At 45.4% G+C, this 20,519-nt stretch overlaps 1 protein-coding gene across 13 annotated transcripts in view; it reads left to right on the top strand.

Annotated features, from left to right (window-relative positions):
* The window catches only part of LOC122557976 (tetraspanin-18B-like), a 232,561-nt gene that overhangs the window by 189,195 nt on the left and 22,847 nt on the right, over positions 1-20,519 (top strand). For 4 of the 13 annotated variants that reach the window (XM_087996176.1, XM_087996167.1, XM_087996171.1 and 1 more), the window contains 2 exons: positions 11,056-11,128; positions 17,763-17,869. In XM_087996176.1, coding sequence (XP_087852302.1) covers positions 17,813-17,869 — 57 coding nt within the window. In that variant the 5' untranslated portion in view covers positions 11,056-11,128; positions 17,763-17,812. Of the gene's footprint in view, positions 1-11,055; positions 11,129-12,178; positions 12,240-17,759; positions 17,870-20,519 lie in introns of all 13 variants that reach the window. The other 9 variants (XM_087996168.1, XM_087996172.1, XM_087996178.1 and 6 more) reach the window with 5 other exon arrangements.

Raw genomic sequence — 20,519 nt, 5'->3', positions numbered from 1 at the left:
GGCCGAAGGGCCTGTTTCCACACTGTAATGTAATCTAATCCTGTGTACAGTCTGTGTGTATAATATTTACACCAAACTGGTGTACTGTCTGTGTAATTAATATTTACAACAATCCTGGTACTGTCTGTGTCTATAATATTTACCCAAATCCTGTGTACAGTCTGCGTCTATAATATTTACACCCATCCTGTGTACTGTCTGTGTAAATAATATTTACATCAATCCTGTGTACTGTCTGTGTCTATAATATTTACCCAAATCCTGTGTACAGCCTGTGTAAATAATATTTACACCAATCCTGTGTACTGTCTGTGTAAATAATATTTACAACAATCCTGGTACTGTCTGTGTCTATAATATTTACCCAAATCCTGTGTACAGTCTGCGTCTATAATATTTACACCCATCCTGTGTACTGTCTGTGTAAATAATATTTACACCAATCCAGTGTACTGTCTGTGACTGTAATATTTACACCAATCCTGTGTACTGTCTGTGTGTATAATATTTACACCAATCCTGTGTACTGTCTGTGACTATAATATTTACACCAATCATGTGTATGGTCTGTGTATATAATTTTTACACCAACCCTGTGTGCTATCTGTGTCTATAATATTTACACCAATCCTGTGTACTGTCTGTGTAAATAACATTTACACCAATCCTGTGTGCTATCTGTGTCTATAATATTTAAACCAATCCTGTGTACTGTCTGTGTCTATAATATTTACACCAATCCTGTGTACTGTCTGTGTAAATAATATTTACACCAATCCTGTGTGCAGTCTGTGACTATAATATTTACACCAATCCTGTGCACTGTCTGTGTCTATAATATTCACACCAATCCTGTGTACAGTCTGTGTGTATAATATTTACACCAATACTGTGTACTGTCTGTGACTGTAATATTTACACCAACCCTGTGTACAGTCTGCGTCTATAATATTTTCACCAATCCTGTGTACTGTCAGTGACTATAATATTCACACCAATCCTGTGTACAGTCTGTGTAAATAATATTTACACCAATCCTGTGTACAGTCTCTGTAAATAACATTTACCCCAATCCTGTGTACTGTCTGTGTGTATAATATTTACGCCAATCCTGTGTACTGTCTGTGACTATAATATTTACACTAATCATGTGTATGGTCTGTGTATATAATTTTTACACCAACCCTGTGTGCTATCTGTGTCTATAATATTTACACCAATCCTGTGTACTGTCTGTGACCATAATATGTACGTCTATAATATTTACACCAATCCTGTGTACTGTCTGTGTCTATAATATTTACCCCAACCCTGTGTACTGTCTGTGTAAATAATATTTACACCAATCCTGTGTACTGTCTGTGTAAATAACATTTACACCAATCCTGTGTACTGTCTGTGTGTATAATATTTACACCAATCCTGTGTACTGTCTGTGACTATAATATTTACACCAATCATGTGTATGGTCTGTGTATATAATTTTTACACCAACCCTGTGTGCTATCTGTGTCTATAATATTTACACCAATCCTGTGTACTGTCTGTGTCTATAATAGTCACACCAATCCTGTGTACTGTCAGTGACTATAATATTCACACCAATCCTGTGTACAGTCTGAGTGTATAATATTTACACAGACAGAACACAGGATTGGTGTAAATAATATTTATACCAATCCTGTGTGCTGTGTCAATAATATTTACACCAATCCTGTGTACAGTCTGTGTCTATAATATTTACACCAATCCTGTGTACTGTCTGTGTAAATAATACTTACACAAAACCTGTGTACTGTCTTTGTAAGTAATATTTACACCAATCCTGTGCCAGTCTCTGTAAATAATATTTCCACAAATCCTGTGTATTGTCTGTGTGTATAATACTTACACCAATCCTGAGTACTGTCTGTGTCTATAATATTTACACCAATCCTGTATACCGTCTGTGACCATAATATGTACAACAAACCTGTGTACTTTCTGTGTGCATAACATTTACCGAAATAATATTTATACCAATCCTGTGTGCTGTGTCAGTAATATTTACACCAATCCTGTGTACAGTCTGTGTCTATAATATTTACACCAATCCTGTGTTCTGTCTGTGTAAATAATATTTACACCAATCCTGTGTGCCATCTGTGTCTATAATATTCACACCAATCCTGTGTACAGTCTGTGTCTATAATATTTACACCAATCCTGTGTACTGTCTGTGTCTATAACATTTCCAACAATCCTGTGTGCTATCTGTGTCTATAATATTTACACCAATCCTGTGTACTGTCTGTGTAAATAATATTTACACCAATCTTACGTAGTGTCTGTGTAAATAATATTTACACCAATCCTGTGTACAGTCTGAGTCTATAATATTTACACCAATCCTGTGTTCTGTCTGTGTAAATAATATTTACACCAATCCTGTGTACTGTCTGTGTAAATAATATTTACACTCTATGGAAACATGTAGTCATAGTCTTTTCTGATCTACTCCAAATGGACTATCAATCCATACAGTCCAGCTTTTACGTTAATTTGAACAAATGGCTCCAGCTGGTGTTTTCATGTTGATAGGGGCTCGTACTGTCAGTGCAGAGCAGTCCTGCACAGCTCCTGATGTTTGCCTGGACGTAGCAGACAAGGAACATGTGTACCTCCCCAAACCCCTCTTTACATGGAACTTTCTGAGGAACCGTCTGGATTGGGTCCTGCTTATTCTTTACCAGCACCCTGACTCTCAGCTTTCCAACTGGATGAGCTCACAATGGGATTCTCAATCCCAAAGAGTTGTGGCTGCCCAGTCATTGAGCATATTTGATGTTGAGATGTATACGTTGACTTCTGAGTGAGCCAGTGGATATGAAAGATCGGGCAGTAAAGTGAAGTTGAAGTGGAAGATTGACCATGATTGAACAGAATGGCAGAACAGGTTTGAGTACCTGAATAATCTATATCTGCTCCGGTTTCTCAAGTTCTTCTGGCTAAATTCTGCTCTGACTCCTAGCCATGGTGAAGACTCATGTGACCACTAGAAGACCATTGTGAAACCCAGCGACCCATTAGAGTGAGTAAAGAAGACACCACAAGGTTGGAGTGTCCTAGTGTCTACGTTGGCCTGCAGGCTTTCTTCACATTTTCAAACCTCTGAGTCTCGAGAGTTATGATGGCGTGCTGTGTGCAGCTCAATTCTCATCAGCCGTAGTCCTGGAGAATGAAGAGTCCACAGCTGAATGGAATGGCTCTCAACAAGAGGAACAACCATTGTAACAAGCTGAAGAACTGGACCTGGTGGCAACATGACACTTTTGTATTAATCTGATCATCACCATTTTCTTAATCATGGTGTCACATGATAGCAAGAAACACTTGGAGACACAGGATACTGAAAAAGCAACGGACCTCGACAACATTCTGACAATAGTACTGAAGACTTGAGCTGTAGAACTTGCCATTCACCCAGCCAAGCTGTGCCAGTACAATACTGGCATCTACCCGGCAATTGCCCAAATGTGTCAAATAGCAGGACAAATCCAACCTGGCCAATAACCGCGCAATCAGTCTATTCTCCATCATCTGCAAAGTGACGGAAGGTGTCACCAACAGAGCTATCAAACAGCAGCAGTTCAACAATAACTTGCTCAGTGACGCCCAGTTTGGGTTCCCCCAGGGCCACTCAGCTCCTGACCTCATTACAGTCTTCGCTCAAACATGGACAAAAGAGCTGAATTCCAGAGAGTAAGCTGAGAGTGACAGCCCTTGACATCAAAGCTGCATTCAACTGAGTGTGGCATCAAGGAGCCCGAATAAAACTGGAATCAATGGGCATCAGGGGGCAAAGTCTCTGCTGGTTGGAGTCATAAGTGGAAAATAGGAAGATGGTTGTGGTTTTTGGAGGTCAGTCATCTCAGCTCCAGGATATCTCTGCAGGAATTCCTTAGGATAGTGCCCTAACCCTCACCATCTTCAGCTGCTTCATCATCCCTTCATCATAAGGTCAGAAGTCGGGATGTTTACTGATGATTACACAATGTTTAGTACCATTTGCAGCTCATCAGACATTGAAACAGTCCATGTTCAAATGCAACAAGATCTGGACAAAACCAAGATTTGGGTTGACAAGTGACAAGTAACTATTACACCTCGCAAATGCCACGTGACAAATGACAAAGGCTATGATCATCTCCAGCAAGGGAGAGAGTCAAGCCTTTGTCTTTTGGCATTCAATGACATTACCATCATGGAATTCCTTATGATAAATACCCTGGGGTTACTATTAACCACAAATTCAACTGGACTCGCCACATAAGCACAATGGCTACAACAGCAGGTTGGAGGTTTGGAATATTGTGATGAGTAATTCACGTCCTGACTCCTCAAAGCCTGTCTGCCATCTACAGGGCACAAGTCAGGAGTGTGATAGATTACTCTCCATTTGCCTGGATGAGTGTAGTCCAGCAACACTCGAGAAGTTTGATACCATCCATGACAAAGCAGCCCACTTGATTGGCACCACATCCACAGACATCCACTCCCTCCACCAACCGATGCTCAGTAGCGGCAGTGTGTAATATTTACAAGGTGTACTGCAGAAAATCATTAAAGATCCTGAGGCAGCACCTTCTAAACCCATGACCACTTCCATTTGGATGGGCAAGTGCAGCACATACATGAGAACACCAACCCTGCAAGTTCCCCTCCAGGCCACTCACCATCCTGACTTGGAAATATATTGCCATCCCTTCACTGTCAAAATCTTGAATTCCCTCCCTCAGGGCATTGTGAGTCAACCCACAGCACATGGACTGCAGCAATTTAAGAACGCAGCTCACCACCACCTTCTCAAGGGCAAATAGCAACAAGCAATAAATACTGGCCTAGCCAGGGATGCTCTTCTCCCATGAGTGAATCAATAAAAATTTGCACTGACCATTCTTATTTAAACGAATATTTGAACCCCTAGTTTTATTGAAAAGTGGTGTCCCCAGTTTTAAATATTCACTTAATGCTCACACATTCACATACGCTAAGACTGTCAGAGTTAGAGTATTTTGTACTTTTATATTCATCTCCTGTTGAAGATACAAAACAAAGTCAAATTAAGTTAATTATGGAGCTCTGAAATGGTAATTGTGTTATTTGAAGGCTTTGATTGAAATATCAGGCTTCAATATTTTAATCTTCCAATCTATGCTTCATGCCAAAATTTCACAGAAACGTTCAAGCGTTTATTTGCTGGTTGTAAATCACAAATACCAATGATGGTTCCAAGGCAAGAGTTAGAATCAGTAATATGATGTAACTTCATCTCTCCATTGACTAGACACAGAGTGCAACCATTGCAAAAGAATGTAACACATTACAATGATAGAGAATGCCTAACATCATCGAACATCCTCAAGCACTTAAGTTTTCAGGTGATCTGATAGTCTTTTGGGAGTCTCACTTACAGGTATCCTTATTCAGTGTTTGCCCCACAAAGGTGCTATATATAGTAAGCTGCTGGGAAACAGACTGATTAATTCTTCTTTATTTGAAATCTTGCTCAGAGGACGTTCCAAGGTTTTGACTGGCCGTAATCTTATTTGAAGCGTTATTTTCCTCACGGCTGACTGCTGTGTTCCTTTGAGATAAAAGGGATAGTCCCTGATGTGAATGCATTCACTGGCTTTTGATTTGAGTCTTCGTGTCCCTGATCTGACGGAACTGCTGGAGTCTGGGAATGAAGTATCTAGGGAGAAATCCTACAGTATCCATAAAGTGTCAATAACCACCAGGAATGGGATGAGTGACATTAAGAGTATATATCCATGTCTTAAAAACTAGATGAGAGGTAATCAGTTACAACTAATTCCTCAAAATGCAGCCTGTTTCCACACATCATATATTTCTGCACTGAGTTTTAAGAACTGGATTTTTTTATATTGCTCAAATCAGCGACATACAATTAAAACACCAGCTCACCGAATGTTACAGAGGTGAAAATCTATCAATATTGAAAGCTCTAGAATATAGAAGTTGTTCAGCTAACTCAGGTTGTTAGAGTGTGATGCTAATAATGCCACGGTCATGGGCTTAATCCAAATACTGACCAGGTATGGCATCGGGGTTCACAAGTGGCAGGTTCGAACTTGAAGGGTCTGTGTTTGTCGTTGCTTTATTCAGGGCGGCATGGCGGCTCAGTGGTTAGCACTGCAGCCTCAGACCGCCAAGGACACCGGTTCCTTTATAGCCTCGGGCTGTGTTAAGTTTGCACATTCTCCCCATGTCCACGAGGGGTTTCCTGCCACAATCCAAAAAACATGCAGGTTAGGTGGACTGACCATGCTAAGTTGCCCATGATTGGTGTCTTAGTGAGGGGAAATGTAGAGAAATAAGGGAATGGGTCTGGGTGGGTTACTCTTCAGAGGGTCGGTGTGGACTTGCTGGGCCGAAGGGCCTGTTTCCACACTGTAGGGAGTCTAAGTTCTAAAGCAGCAAGTTAGCTATGATAGGCATCCCAAAGTGTAAAATATGTCAAAGCATATAATAGGATGTCAAACGTGGTAACTGAGCTACATTTCTGCAGGCTAAACATTACAAAATAAATACTCAATTGTTTTGACGGATTGGTTCAGATATTTACTGTTGATAAGAGCGATGCAACATCCTTTCCCTGCGATCTAACTCTCCTGAATTTTACCAACTGCACTCTGACGCTAACTCACTGCACTATTCTGGCTATTCGTCAATGCTCTTCATTAAAAGCCAGTGCTGTCCCTGGCTTTGTTCCCTGAGCCGTAGTCTAGCTCATTTGCAGAAAGCAAATACTGCTTTTGGGTTTCCTTCATCAACGATCACAAACTGAATTGAACCTGTCAGTGACATAAGCTTTCTTGTGAGCCCTCACAGCTCCGAGGAGTTTGCTGAAGTCATGACCCCAATACTTTGCTGCCTGCTACATCCCAACCATCTTCCTGAGTTTGAACTGCACCTTCACTTGAACCCCCAAATACAGCAACTCAGTATAGTGCCATTGCTTTTTCAGAAGTACAGCTTAACAGTTATTTTCTGAATGGAGCTTGCTTCTCTCTTTTCCTGTCTCCTTTTCTAACTAACTGAGTTCACAAAAGCCCTTTTGTGACTTTGGAACTGTTCTACTAATCAGTTGAAAACTTTGCAACCAGTCCAACCTTTTGCCTCGGCAATTTCGCAAGTAACTAATATTTTGGAACAGTCGCATGTAATAATCAGCACTGGAATACAAATGTACCAATTGGAACTATCTGTGTTACAATGTTCACCACAATGTGGAGGAGTTGGAGTGGACAAAGTTAAAAATCACGCAACACCAGGTTATAGGCCAACAGGTTTATTTGGAAGCACTAGCTTTCAGAGCTCTGCTCCTCCATCAGGTAGATGTGATGATGAAGGAGCACTCGCCACGTGCTGCCTTCATTAGCGATAAAGGAAAGCATTAATCTTGCATTAAAATTAAAGGCTTCAAAAGGCAAAACTCTGGAAAATGTAGCAATTTATCACAAATCCAGGTTTTCTGGAATATTCTTCAGGGTCTTTTACATCCCTGTATCTGGAAATTCGTAATGGTAAAGACCAGTAGAAAGAAATGAGAACAATTATTAAATATGCCTGCAAAATTAAAGCATCCAGGACCACTTGTACCTTTTAAATCAGCTACTACTGCAGCTAATCGGCTATACATATCCTTTCTCGTTTACAATGTGAGGGAATGCATTTTTGGTAGAAGAAACCAGGAGGTACAATACAGGCTCATTTCTCCAACTTTGAGGGCAGGCCAGGAGCAGGGGGACCTCAGGGTTCAAGTGCACAGTTGTCTGAGGATGGACAAACAGATTGTAACAGTTATCAAGAAGACTTATAGGATCCTTGGCTTTATGAATAGGGGCATATAGTACAACAGAAAGGAAGTGATGGTACCCCTACAAGCAATTGGTCAGACCACATTTGGAGTAGTTTAGGAGCCAGTGTAGGTATGATGGGTGAAATTACCTCATTCTGTACTGTAACATTTATGATTCTATACTGCCTCGATGCCTGAACTATTGGTTATAAATGTATCTCCTCCTACAGGATACACACTCACCTATCTCTGTTCTCTATTTGTCAGTGTCGTATGGTTGTCATGTGAGGAGAAGTTAAGGACTGTACGTCTGTACTCGATGGAGTTTAGAAGGATGAGGGTGAGTCTGACAGAGTATTGAGAGGCCTGGATAGAGAGGATGTGCAGAAGGTGTTTCCACTTGTAGGGGAGACTCGGACCTGAGGGCACAGCCTCAGTTGGAGGGAGTGACCATTTAGAATTGAGATGAAGCAGTATTTCTTCAAGCGGAGGGTGGTGACTCTGTGGAACTCATTGCCACAGGGAACTGTAGAGGCAAAGTCATTGAGTGCATTTAAGACAGAGACAGATAGGTTCTTGATTGGTAAGGGGGTCAAGGGTTATGGGAGAAGATAGGGGAATGAGTTTGAGAAACATATCAGCCATGATCGAATGGTGGAGCAGACTCAATGGGCCGAATGGCCTAATTCTGCTCCTATGTCTTGTGATCTTATGGTGTGATGTAAAATGGAGATTGTTCTGAAAGACTAAAGAAAGAAATTCATTTGTAGAACACATCGACAATCTCGGGCATCCCAATGTGTTTGACAACCAAGTGCACAATGAAGTGCATTCACTCTTGGGGAAAATGTGGCCACCAAATTGTGTCCGTCAGTCTCTCCAAAATACCAATGAGGTAATGATCAATGTGGGTATGTTGCAGTGATATTTGTTGAGGGGTAAATATTGTCCCAGACATCAGGGAGAATAGCGTTGTTACCTTCACAAATAGAGTCGTGCATCTTCCACACCCACCCATGAATGAACCAGGAGATCCACTCCCTACTGCAGTCCCAAGTCTGAGGCGTCCAAGTTGGGCAACCCTGTTCTATGCAAGCTTCGTAAGGACATCAGAGACACCAAGAGGCAATACCAAACTAAGCTTGAGATCCTGACCAACCACACGGACACCTGTCATGTGTGGCAAGGCTTACACGACATAACGGGCTACAAAGTGAAGTCGAACAGAATTGCGGACAACAACGCAGCCCTGCGCCATAGGCTCAATACATTCTCCACCTGCTTTGAACAGATGGTCAATGAAAGGATGACACCTATCCCAAAAGCCTCGGGTGCACCCGTACCCACAGTCACTGCCATAGACACTGGATTGGAGCTCTTGAAAGTGAACCCATGGAAAGGAAAGGTATGGAGTTCCCGACCGTGCACTCACATCCTGTGTGGACCAGCTGGTGGGAGTATTTGCAGGCATCTGTAACCTCTCCTTACTATGATCTGAAGTCCTCATCTGATTCAAGAAGACCACCATCATCCCGGTGTCAAAGAAAACTCATACGGCGTGCTACAATGGCTACTGCCCAATGGCTCTGACCTCCATAATTATGAAGTGCTTCGAGAGGTTAGTCATGGCTCGCATCAACTCCAGCCTCCCAGCTGGTCTTGATCCACTACAATTCACCTGTTAGCACAACAGGTCCACAGCAGACGTCCTATTCCTGGCCTGACACTCATCCCCGGAACATCTGGATAACAAGGATACCTACCTCAGGCTCTTACTAATGGACACAGCTCTGTCTTCAACACTATAATTCCAAAGAAACTCATCTCAAAACTCCGAGATGTAGGCCTCCGGCCCACTCTCTGTAACTGGATCCTCGGCTTCCTGATCCATAAACCGGAATCAGTAAGAATAGGTGAGAACAAGTCCTCCATGATAATCCTCAACACCGACACCCTGCGAAGCTGCTTCCTCAGCCCCTTACTGTATATACTCAGGACCATGTGACCAAATTCCTCGCCAACTCCATTTACAAGTTGGCTGATGACACCACTCAACCAATGACAAGGCAGCGTACAGGAAAGAGTTTGAGCACTTAGTGGCACTCCAGCAATGTCAGCAAAGTGAAGGAGCTGGTCAGTGACTTCAGGAAACAGAGTGGAGGACAGGCCCCTAACTGCATCAATGGTACTGAGGTGGAGATGGTCAAGAGGGTCATGTTGCTGGGAGTGATGATCACCAACAATCTCTCCTGGTCCATCCACGTTGACGCAATGGTCGTGAAAGCACAACAACATTTCAACTTCCTCATGAGGCTAGGAAAGTTCAGCATGTCCACAATGACTCTTACCAATTGTTCTAGATGCACCATAGACAGCGTCCTATCTGGATGCACCACAGCATGGATTGGCAACTGGTCCTCCCAAGACCGGAAGCAGCCACAGAGAGTCGTGAACACAGCCCAGTCCATCACAAAAACCAGCCTTCCATCAACTGACTCCATCGATACTTCCCACTGCCTCAGGAAAGCAACCAACTTTATCAAAGACCCCTCCCAATCCATTGTATCCTCTTTCATCTACTTCCATCAGCCAGAAGATATAAAAGTTTGAAAACATGTACAAACAGATTCAAAAATAGCTTCTTCCCTCCTGTTATGAGGCTTTTGTTGATTCTGATCTCTCTCTCTGCACCTTCTCTGCGACTGTAACACTGATCTCTGCACTCTGATTGGCTACCCTGATGTACTTTGTATGGTCCCATCTGCCTGGAAAGCACACGAAACAACACTTTTCACGCTATCACGGTACATGAGACAACAATAAATCAAACTCAAACACCTGAAACACCTTATCAGAAAAGCAGCTTCTTTAACAGCGCCTGACTACTGTCTGCCTGAATTTGTTGCAGAGATCAATGGAGTGTGTAGTTTTCCACCATCCATTTCCCCATTGCTGCTGCACTGAAGTATCTCAGTGAGCGTTAATAAGAGTAGCATATTGAACACCACCACAGCTTAACTTCAGATTGTCTAATTTCTTGTTTTCATGTTCTGTAAAGCTGTATAGCATTCCGGGCGCTTTTTAAACTGTGAGCATGTCTATTGGTGCCACCTTTGGCTAGTTTGCTAAGATGCTATATACAGTCCTAATATATAGCCTACCACTAATTGACAATTGCTTTAACCCTGTAGGAAACAAGACTTGAGGAGTATTTGATGTGATCATCGCTCTGAAACCTCTCGAACATCAGATTGTAACCCTCAGGTAGGACCTTACCGTGTCTAGAGATACAAAAATAATTGTTTTCTCTACTCTTTCAGTTGTGGTCTCTAGCTCTCAAAGCATTTATTGAGACAAAAGTCTGAATCAATCTAAAAGCAATCTAAGTTCCTAAAGTTTTGGTATAAGTACAAGTGATAACTCCAAATATAATGGTGTGGAGTAACTCATATTAGTGCTATTTACATTTCATTATCAAATCTGTGAATGTAGAAAATAGGGCCAGCTTATAGACAGATGAAGCAAGTAAATTGAATTCCATACTAAAAGCTGATTGTGAGCTTTTGTTGTGAGAATGTAGGTGTTAATGGTTCTACAAATCCTTAGACACTCCAAACCTGTAATCTCAATCGTCTAGAAGGACAAGGGCAGCAGAAACAAGGAACCACCATCACCTGCAAGTTCCCTTCTAAGCCGCTTACTGCTGACTTGGAAGTTTCTTGACGTTCCTTCAGTGTCGCTGGGTCAAAATCCTGGAATTGCCTCCCTAACAGCACTGTGGGTCCACCTACAGCACCTGGGCTGCAGCGGTTCAAGAAGGCAGCTCACCACCACTTTCTCAAGGAGCAACTGGGGACAGGCAATAAACGCTGGCCCAGTCACATCCCAGAACTAAATTAAACATGGTCCGCCCAACCCCCGCGATACAGTGAACTGCGATCCAGTGAAAAGTGTTGTTTTGTGTGCTACCCAGACAATCATACCTCACATAAGTACATCAGGGTAATAGAATCGAATGCAGAATGTAGTGTTACAGCTACAGAGAAGGTGCAGAGAAAGATCAACTCCAAGAGAGGTCCGTTTGAAAAACTGAAGAAGCTGTTCTTAAATCTGTTGGTATGTAATTTCAAACTTCTATACCTGCTGCCCGGTACAAGAGGATGGAAGAGAGTATAACTGGGGTGGGGCCGGGTCTTAGATTATGTTGATTGCTTTGCCGAAGCAGCAGGAAGTATGGATAGGGGTCACTAGAAGGAAGGCTGGATTTCGTGATGAACTGGGCTACGTTCACACTCTTTGTAATTTCTTGGGCAGATCAATTGCCATTGTGGTGCCTCCACATCGGACGTTTCCTGTGGTGCGTCTCTAAAAACTGGTAAGAGTTATTGCGGACAGACCGAAATTCCTTCGCCTCCTGAGGAACTTGCCTCTGCTCGCCCGCGCCGATTTCTCTAACTGTACTGCAAATGCCATGAAAGTGGACGATGAGTGTGCTGCCGCTTTGAAGGATGAGATTAAGTGCTGGGCCATGTTCAGTGGTGTTGCCCAGCTCAGTGTCCGAGTGCAATGAGCAGGCTGGTAAAGGACAGAGAGAGGGAGGACGTGCTCAGGTGCCAGGATGAGCAGTAGAGCTGACTATAGGGTGAACCTTGCTGTGTGAGTGAGAGAGTTAAATTCAAAAAAGAGTGAATAAAAAAGGAACAATGCACAATGTTCGGCTGCCTTGCCTCCAACTCAACTTTCACCATCCCTCCAGACCTCCCCCTCACTGAGGACAAATGATCAGTCCTCAGCAAAGGACTCACCTTCGTCCCCCTCCGTCCATGCATCAATGAATTTAATACACGCCGTGACATCGCACACTTCTTCCGTCGCCTCCGCCTCAGAGCTTACTTTCACAATCAGGACTCCCGCCCACCTTCCGAGGACCCCTTCGCCCACCTCCAACACACTGCATCCACCTGGACACCCCGCGCTGGCCTAATACCTGCCCTCGACCTCTTCATTTCCAACTGCCGCCGGGACATTAACCGCCTCAACCTGTCGACCCCCCTCCCCCACTCCAACCTCTCACCCTCACAACGCGCAGCCCTCCAATCCCTCTGCTCCAATCCCGACCTCACCATTAAGCCAGCGGATAAAGGGGGTGCAGTGGTAGTCTGGCGCACTGACCTCTACATCGCTGAAGCCAAACGCGAACTTGAGGACACCTCTTCCTACCGCCCCCTTGACCATGACCCCACCCCCCATCACCAAACCATCATCTCCCAGACCATACAGAACCTCATCACCTCAGGAGATCTCCCACCCACAGCTTCCAACCTCATAGTCCGGGAACCCTGCACTGCCCAGTTCTACCTCCTTCCCAAGATCCACAAGCCTGACCACCTTGGCCGACCCATTGTCTCAGCATGCTCCTGCCCCACTGAACTCATCTCTACCTACCTCGACACTGTCCTATCCCCCCCTAGTCCAGGAACTCCCCACATACGTTCGAGACACCACCCACGCCCTCCACCTCCTCCAAGACTTCCGTTTCCCTGGCCCCCAACGCCTCATCTTCTCCATGGATATCCAATCCCTCTACACCTCCATCCGCCATGACCAGAGCCTCCAAGCACTCCGTTTTTTCCTCTCCAGACGTTCCCAACAGTACCCTTCCACCGACACTCTCATTCGTTTGGCCAAACTGGTCCTCACCCTTAACAATTTCTCCTTTGAATCCTCCCACTTCCTCCAGACCAAAGGGGTAGCCATGGGCACACGTATGGGCCCCAGTTATGCCTGTCTCTTTGCTGGCTACGTAGAACAGTTGATCTTCCGCAATTACACCGGCACCACTCCCCACCTCTTCCTCCGCTACATTGATGACTGCATTGGCGCCACCTCGTGCTCCCGCGAGGAGGTTGAGCAATTCATCAACTTCACCAACACATTCCACCCTGACCTTAAATTTACCTGGACCATCTCTGACACCTCCCTCTCCTTCCTGAACCTCTCCATCTCCATCAGTGACGACCGACTTGACACTGGCGTTTTCTACAAACCCACTGACTCCCACAGCTACCTGGATTACACCTCTTCCCACCCTATCTCTTGCAAAAATGCCATCCCGTATTCCCAATTCCTCCGCCTCCGCCGTATCTGCTCCCAGGAGGACCGGTTCCACCATAGAACACACCAGATGGCCTCCTTCTTTAGAGACCGCAATTTCCCTTCCCACGTGGTTAAAGATGCCCTCCAACACATCTCGTCCACATCCCGCACCTCCGCCCTCAGACCCAACCCCTCCAACCGCAGCAAGGACAGAACGCCCCTGGTTCTCACCTTCCACCCTACCAACCTTCGCATAAACCAAATCATCTGCCGACATTTCCGCCACCTCCAAACAGACCCCACCACCAGGGATATATTTCCCTCCCCACCCCTCTCCGCCTTCCGCAAAGACCATTCCCTCCATGACTACCTGGTCAGGTCCACGCCCCCCTACGACCCACCCTCCCATCCTGCCACCGCAGGAACTGTAAAACCTCTGCCCACACCTCCTCCCTCACCACCATCCAAGGCCCTAAAGGAGCCTTCCACATCCATCAAAGTTTTACCTGCAAATCCACCAATATCATTTATTGTATCCATTGCTCCCGATACGGTCTCCTCTACATTGGGGAGACTGGGCGCCTCCTAGTAGAGCGCTTCAGGGAACATCTCCGAGACACCCGCACCAATCAACCAAACCGCCCCGTGGCTCAACATTTCAACTCCCCCTCCCACTCTGCCGAGGATATGGAGGTGCTGGGCCTCCTCCACCACCGCTCCCTCACCACCAGACGCATGGAAGAAGAACGCCTCATCTTCCACCTCGGAACACTTCAACCCCAGGGACTTCAATGTGGACTTCAACAGCTTCCTCATTTCCCCTTCCCCAACCTCATCCTAGTTTCTAACCTCCAGCTCAACACTGTCCCCTTGACTTGTCCGGACTTGTCCGACCTGCCCAGCTCCTTGTCCACCTATCCACTCCACCCTCTCCTCCCTGACCTATCACCTTCATCTCCTCCCCCACTGACCTATTGTACTTTATGCTACTCTATCCCCACCCCACCCTCCTCTAGCTTATCTCTCCACGCTTCAGGCTCTCTGCCTTTATTCCTGATGAAGGGCTTTTGCCCGAAACGTCGATTTTGCCTATCCTCGGATGCTGCCTGAATTGCTGTGCTCTTCCAGCACCACTGATCCAGAATCTGGTTTCCAGCATCTGTAGCCATTGTTTTTACCTCCAACTCAACTATGTTTGATGTTGCACGCCCTTTTTCTGGATGAATTATGTCAATGACAATACTCTTCACTGCTGTCAGTTTGCAGGAGCCCCCATCCTGTTACAATATCTCTCTCCTGTTGTATTTCTGATCTCCAGGGAGGAATGCAATTCATAGACAGAAACAGGCCGTTCAGCCCAACCAGATGGTGTCAGACTTTATGCTCCTCTCGAACCTCCCTGGCCCCTCTTTGTATCATATTCAGCCATTCCCTTCTCGTGTTTATCCAGCTTTCCCCTCAAGGCCACTCCCCAACGTGTCTCAATTGCTCCTCCTTGAGTTCCCTTTTAGAAAGATAATCAGTGCTTTGTGAACAGCGTCTCAAGATGCCCCTCCCCCCACCAAGAGCTTCAGGACAGGTCTGAGCAGCAAGGAGTGGAGCACCATGTTGTGAGGGTAGCAGCAGGTCCAGGCAGGACAGAGACTCAGGGTAATAAATCCTCCTGACTCGAGAGAGGGAGACGGAGCGAGCCTGGCTGTATCGATGGTGCTCTGGATAGTGAGAGATCTTGCGGGGCTGTGTGGTTGATCAGAGAGATGGGTGGACTTGGTTAGTCCTGGACAGAGTGAGATCTTGCAGGCATGCATTGTTGATCAGATAGATTGGCAGCTGGCCACAGATTGAAGGAGATGAATGCCCCATTCCTGCCGTTTCACTCAATTTGCGGGATCCCCCGTGCTCTACCTGAGAACCACAGAACACTAGCCTATTGTTCCACAGTGTTGCCGACCATCCAAGTTCAGGGAGAAGCTCGAAGGTCTTACTGTTTGCCTTTAAGTAGCAGCTATCTCACCAGATTTGACATCCTCCCAAACCCAGAGTTGCCTATTTGATACCAATTGGACCAGCTACACAGATACTTGCTCCATATGAGCACCCATTTTTGTTTATTCAATCGTTAGATATGGGTGTTGCTGGCTGGGCAAGCATTTATTGCCCACCCTTAGCTGCCCTAGAAAAGGTAGTGGTGAGCTGCCTTCTTGAACTGCTGCAGTTCATGTGTTGTTGGAGGACTCACAGTGCTGGTAGGGAGGGAATTCAGGGTTTTGACCCAGCAACAGTATAGGAACTGCGATATGTTTCCAAGTCAGGGTGGTGAGTGGTTTGGAGGGTTAAGGTGCAGGACATGTAACTGTTGTCCTTGTCCTTCTCGATGGGAGTGATCGTAGGTTTGGAAGATGCTGTCTGAGGATCTTTGGTGAATTCCTGCAGTGCATCTTGTAGATAGAACACACTGCTGTTACTGAGCATTGGTGGTAGAGGAAGTGGATGTTTGTGGATGTGATGCCAGAAAGTGGGCTGCTTTGTCCTGGATGATGTCAAACTTCTTGAGTGTTATTGGAGCTGCCCCATCCAGGCAAGTGGGGAGTATTTCTATCACACTGCTGACTTGTACCTTGTAAATTGTGGACAGGCTTTTGAGAATCAGAAGTGAATTACTGCTGCAATATTCCTAACATCTGACCTGCTCTCGTAAACACTATGTTTATGGTGGGGATACAGTGATATCAAAGGGGCAGTCTGTGATTTGATTGGCTCTCATTGGAGATAGAGTCATAGAGATGTACAGCATGGAAACAGACCCTTCGGTCCAACCCGTCCATGCCGACCAGATATCCCAACCCAATCTAGTCCCACCTGCCAGCACCTGGCCCGTATCCCTCCAAACCCTTCCTATTCATATACCCATCCAAATGCCTCTTAAATGTTGCAATTGTACCAGCCTCCACCACTTCCTCTGGCAGCTCATTCCATACATGTACCACCCTCTGTGTGAAAAAGTTGCCCCTTAGGTCTCTTTTATATCTTTGCCCTCTCACCCTAAACCTATGCCCTCTAGTTCTGGACTCCCCGACTCCAGGTAAAATACATCTTTCACAACATCTTTGCGATAGGAAGGAGACCAGAATTGCACGCAATATTCCAACAGTGGCCTAACCAATGTCCTGTACAGCTGCAGCATGACCTCCCAACTCCTGTACTCAATACTCTGACCAATAAAGGAAAGCATACCAAACGCCTTCTTCACTATCCCATCTACCTGCGACTCCACTTTCAAGGAGCTATGAACCTGTAATCCAAGGTCTCTTTGTTCAGCAACACTCCCTAGGACCTTACCATTAAGTGTATAAGTCCTACTCAGATTTGCTTTCCCAAAATGCAGCACCTCGCATTTATCTGAATTAAATTCCATCTGTCACTTCTCAGCCCATTGCCTGGCATTGGTGTGGCGTGATTGTTACCTGCCACTTGTCAGCCCAAGCCTGGGTATTGTCCAGATCCTGTTGCATTTGGACATGCTTCAATGTCTGAGGAGTCATGGATGGTGCCGAAGATTGGTGAACATCCCCACTTCTGATATTGTGGGAAGGTCATCGATGAACACAATGCAGGCACGTGCAGATGTTACCCACTATCTGTGCCTGATCTATGCCACAGTTGTGAACCACCTTTGGTGCTATCTTTGAGTTAAGAAGTGACTTGTTGAGTCTAAAATGAAACAAGGGATTACATCAGTCATTGATCCTTGAATTTGAAGGGATTATTTTATAAATCATTTCTTTGTTTTCTTTCCCAGCAGATTTTAGAAGCTCATCCACAGTAAGAAATCACTGTTGCCAATGACTTAAGATGGGCCGCTTTGAACGTGTCAAATACGCGATGGTTGCCTTTAATATTCTGATCTGCGTAAGTGGGTTTGAGAGAATATGAGCAACATTGCACTATCTCAGAGGGATGCTGTGATGGGAGCTGTGCAGGAGAAATGCAAACCCTGCTCTCACGAGTTGTCCAGGTCTTCAGGCGTTGCTTTGGATTCTACTGAGTGCTCGTTTTGTTGAGATTAGGTTGACCATGTTTGAGATGGCCCAGAAGCCGAAGGTAACTCTCTGCTCCACCTGAGAACATGTTGGAGCTGTCAGTGCAGACTGTGCATTGGTGGACCCACCAGAAACTAGGAGTGGAGACATCCTGCCTTATTGTCTATAACTCAGGGGATTCCGCTGAACATTAGTCAACGTAATTCACACCATCACAGCTTTGCTACAGGGCAAGGTGAGGCTATTCAGCCCATCGTGCTTGAACTGATTTTATTACCCAGCGCCAATCTCCTTCCTTGTCCCCATGTGCCAGCACACCATTTCTATCCAAATAACCAACCAATGCCCCTCTTGACTGCCTCAATTGAACCTGCCTCTGTCACATTTCCAGATAGTGCATTCCACACCCTTACTCTTCATCATCATCATCAGTGAACCCTCCCAGGTGAGGCTGATTCTCAGGGTGAGCCTATAGGTGGCTGTACAGACCGATGGGGCTCCGTCGGCTTGTTACACTTAGAGCAGAGGGTGGTCATGGGAAGGGGGTGGGTGGGGTAATGGTGTGGCAGTGCGCCAATGCATCTCCGCTGGGAAACCCTCATCACTTACTGTGTGCTAAAGGCTTTTTTTTCACACATCATCCTTGCTTCATTTGCATATCACTTTAAATCGATACCTCTCTTGTTTTTTTTCTTTCTCTCTTGTTTTTTTCTCCTTCTTTTATGAGCAGGAGTTGTTTCTCCCAATCTACTCTGACTAGCCCAGTCATGATTTTGAAAATCTTTGCCTCATCTCTCCTTGTCTTTTTCTGTTCAAGGATAATAGTCTTGACTTCTTCAATCTGTCCTCATGGCTGAAATTTCTCATACTTGGAACCATTCTTGTAATCCAGCAGAAGATCTAACAAGTGTCTTGTACAACTCTCTGTATTCCCCTATTAATAAAGCCATGAACACTGTATGCTTTATTAACTGCTGTCTCCACCTTCAATGATCTGTACCCCTATTCAACCAGGTCCGTCTGCCCATGCCCCATGATTGAGTTATTCCCATGCAGCTCCACTCTGTTCCCTGACTCGTGTTCTGATTGCTATCTCCCATGCCTCTAAACTTTCAATTTACCTTTCCTGTTCAACCTACAAAATCCTCATCACTAACATCGAAGGGGGGGGGGGGGGGGCATAATTTAGGAGTGTGCTGGTGTTGAAGTAGGGACAAATGTCTCATAGCCCAGCCAAACCATGCCCCGCTGGTCATATTTGTGCAGCGATATCTTTCAGCCAATGCTCCAACTCCCTTCATCAATCCCATGCTATACCTCAGGGCCTATAAACTTATCTGCTCATTACACAAAGCTGGGAGATCCTCCTAATTCCTGTCAGGAGCAGAGGAAGGCAGGCAAAGAAAGCACTGAAGTATTCTGAAAACCAAGTGCTGAGCTGGTGAGGCTGAGATACAGAACTAGATGCATGTTAAATAGAGCAGAGTGAGCCCACACTCAATGAATCAGATCAAAGCTCTGCAATGCTGCCACTACAATATCCAGGCAGTCCTTATTGATGGGCATTTTCCATATACCATAACTGGAAAATTAGGTTCCTCTCAACATCAGGCGGCAGGAACCTGGGTTTGATTCCAGCCTCGGGTGACTCCTCTGCATGGAGTTTGTACGTTCTCCCTGTGTCTGGGTGCTCTGGCTTCCTGCCACAGTGTAAAGATGTGCAGATTAGGTGAATTGGCCACGCTAAATTGCCCTTGGTATTAAGGGATGTGTAGATTAGGTGCATTAGTCAGGGGAAATGTAGAGTAATAAGTTTGGGAAGGTTACTCTTTGGGGAGGGGGAGGGGGGCGGGGTCAGTATGGACTTGCTGGGCCGAATTGCATCACCTTTTATGACCTCTTTATCAATTTCTAGCCCTCTCCAAAAGGGTCATCTCCCTCTCCGAAAAATCTCCAGCATTATTTAGATAATCTCAAGCCAATTTTGGACATCCTACACGGAGGTTGGATGAGCCTAAAAATACCTGCACTTTGATCATATTCAGTTTTAGATTAGATTAGATTACTTACAGTGTGGAAACAGGCCCTTCGGCCCAACAAGTCCACACCAACCCGCCGAAGCGCAACCCACCCATACCCCTAGATTTACCCCTTATTACCTAACACTAAGGGCAATTTAGCATGGGCAATTCACCTAACCTGCACATCTTTGGACTGTGGGAGGAAACCAGAGCACCCGGAGGAAACCCACGCAGACACGGGGAGAACGTGCAAACTCCACACAGTCAGTCGCCTGAGTCGGGAATTGAACCTGGGTCTCTGGCGCTGTGAGGCAGCAGTGCTAACCACTGTGCCACCGTGCCGCCCACGGTGCCGTTCAGTCCCTATAAAGTGTGGATATGTCAAGTTCCACCCAATCCCTGCACACTACCCCCTGATAGATCGATGGACTCAGGGCTGAGCCCTCCAGATTCTGGCCTTTGACATCAATTCAAGCAAACCCCAAAGTTACAAAACCC

The sequence above is a fragment of the Chiloscyllium plagiosum genome, unplaced genomic scaffold (assembly GCF_037043375.1).
Source record: "Chiloscyllium plagiosum isolate Xiang-an unplaced genomic scaffold, Cpla_swu_hap1 HiC_scaffold_18, whole genome shotgun sequence".
Classification (NCBI taxonomy): Eukaryota; Metazoa; Chordata; class Chondrichthyes; order Orectolobiformes; family Hemiscylliidae; genus Chiloscyllium; species Chiloscyllium plagiosum.
The sequence above is the reverse complement of the archived record's forward strand: the minus strand, read 5'-3'. Positions and strand labels throughout refer to the sequence as shown.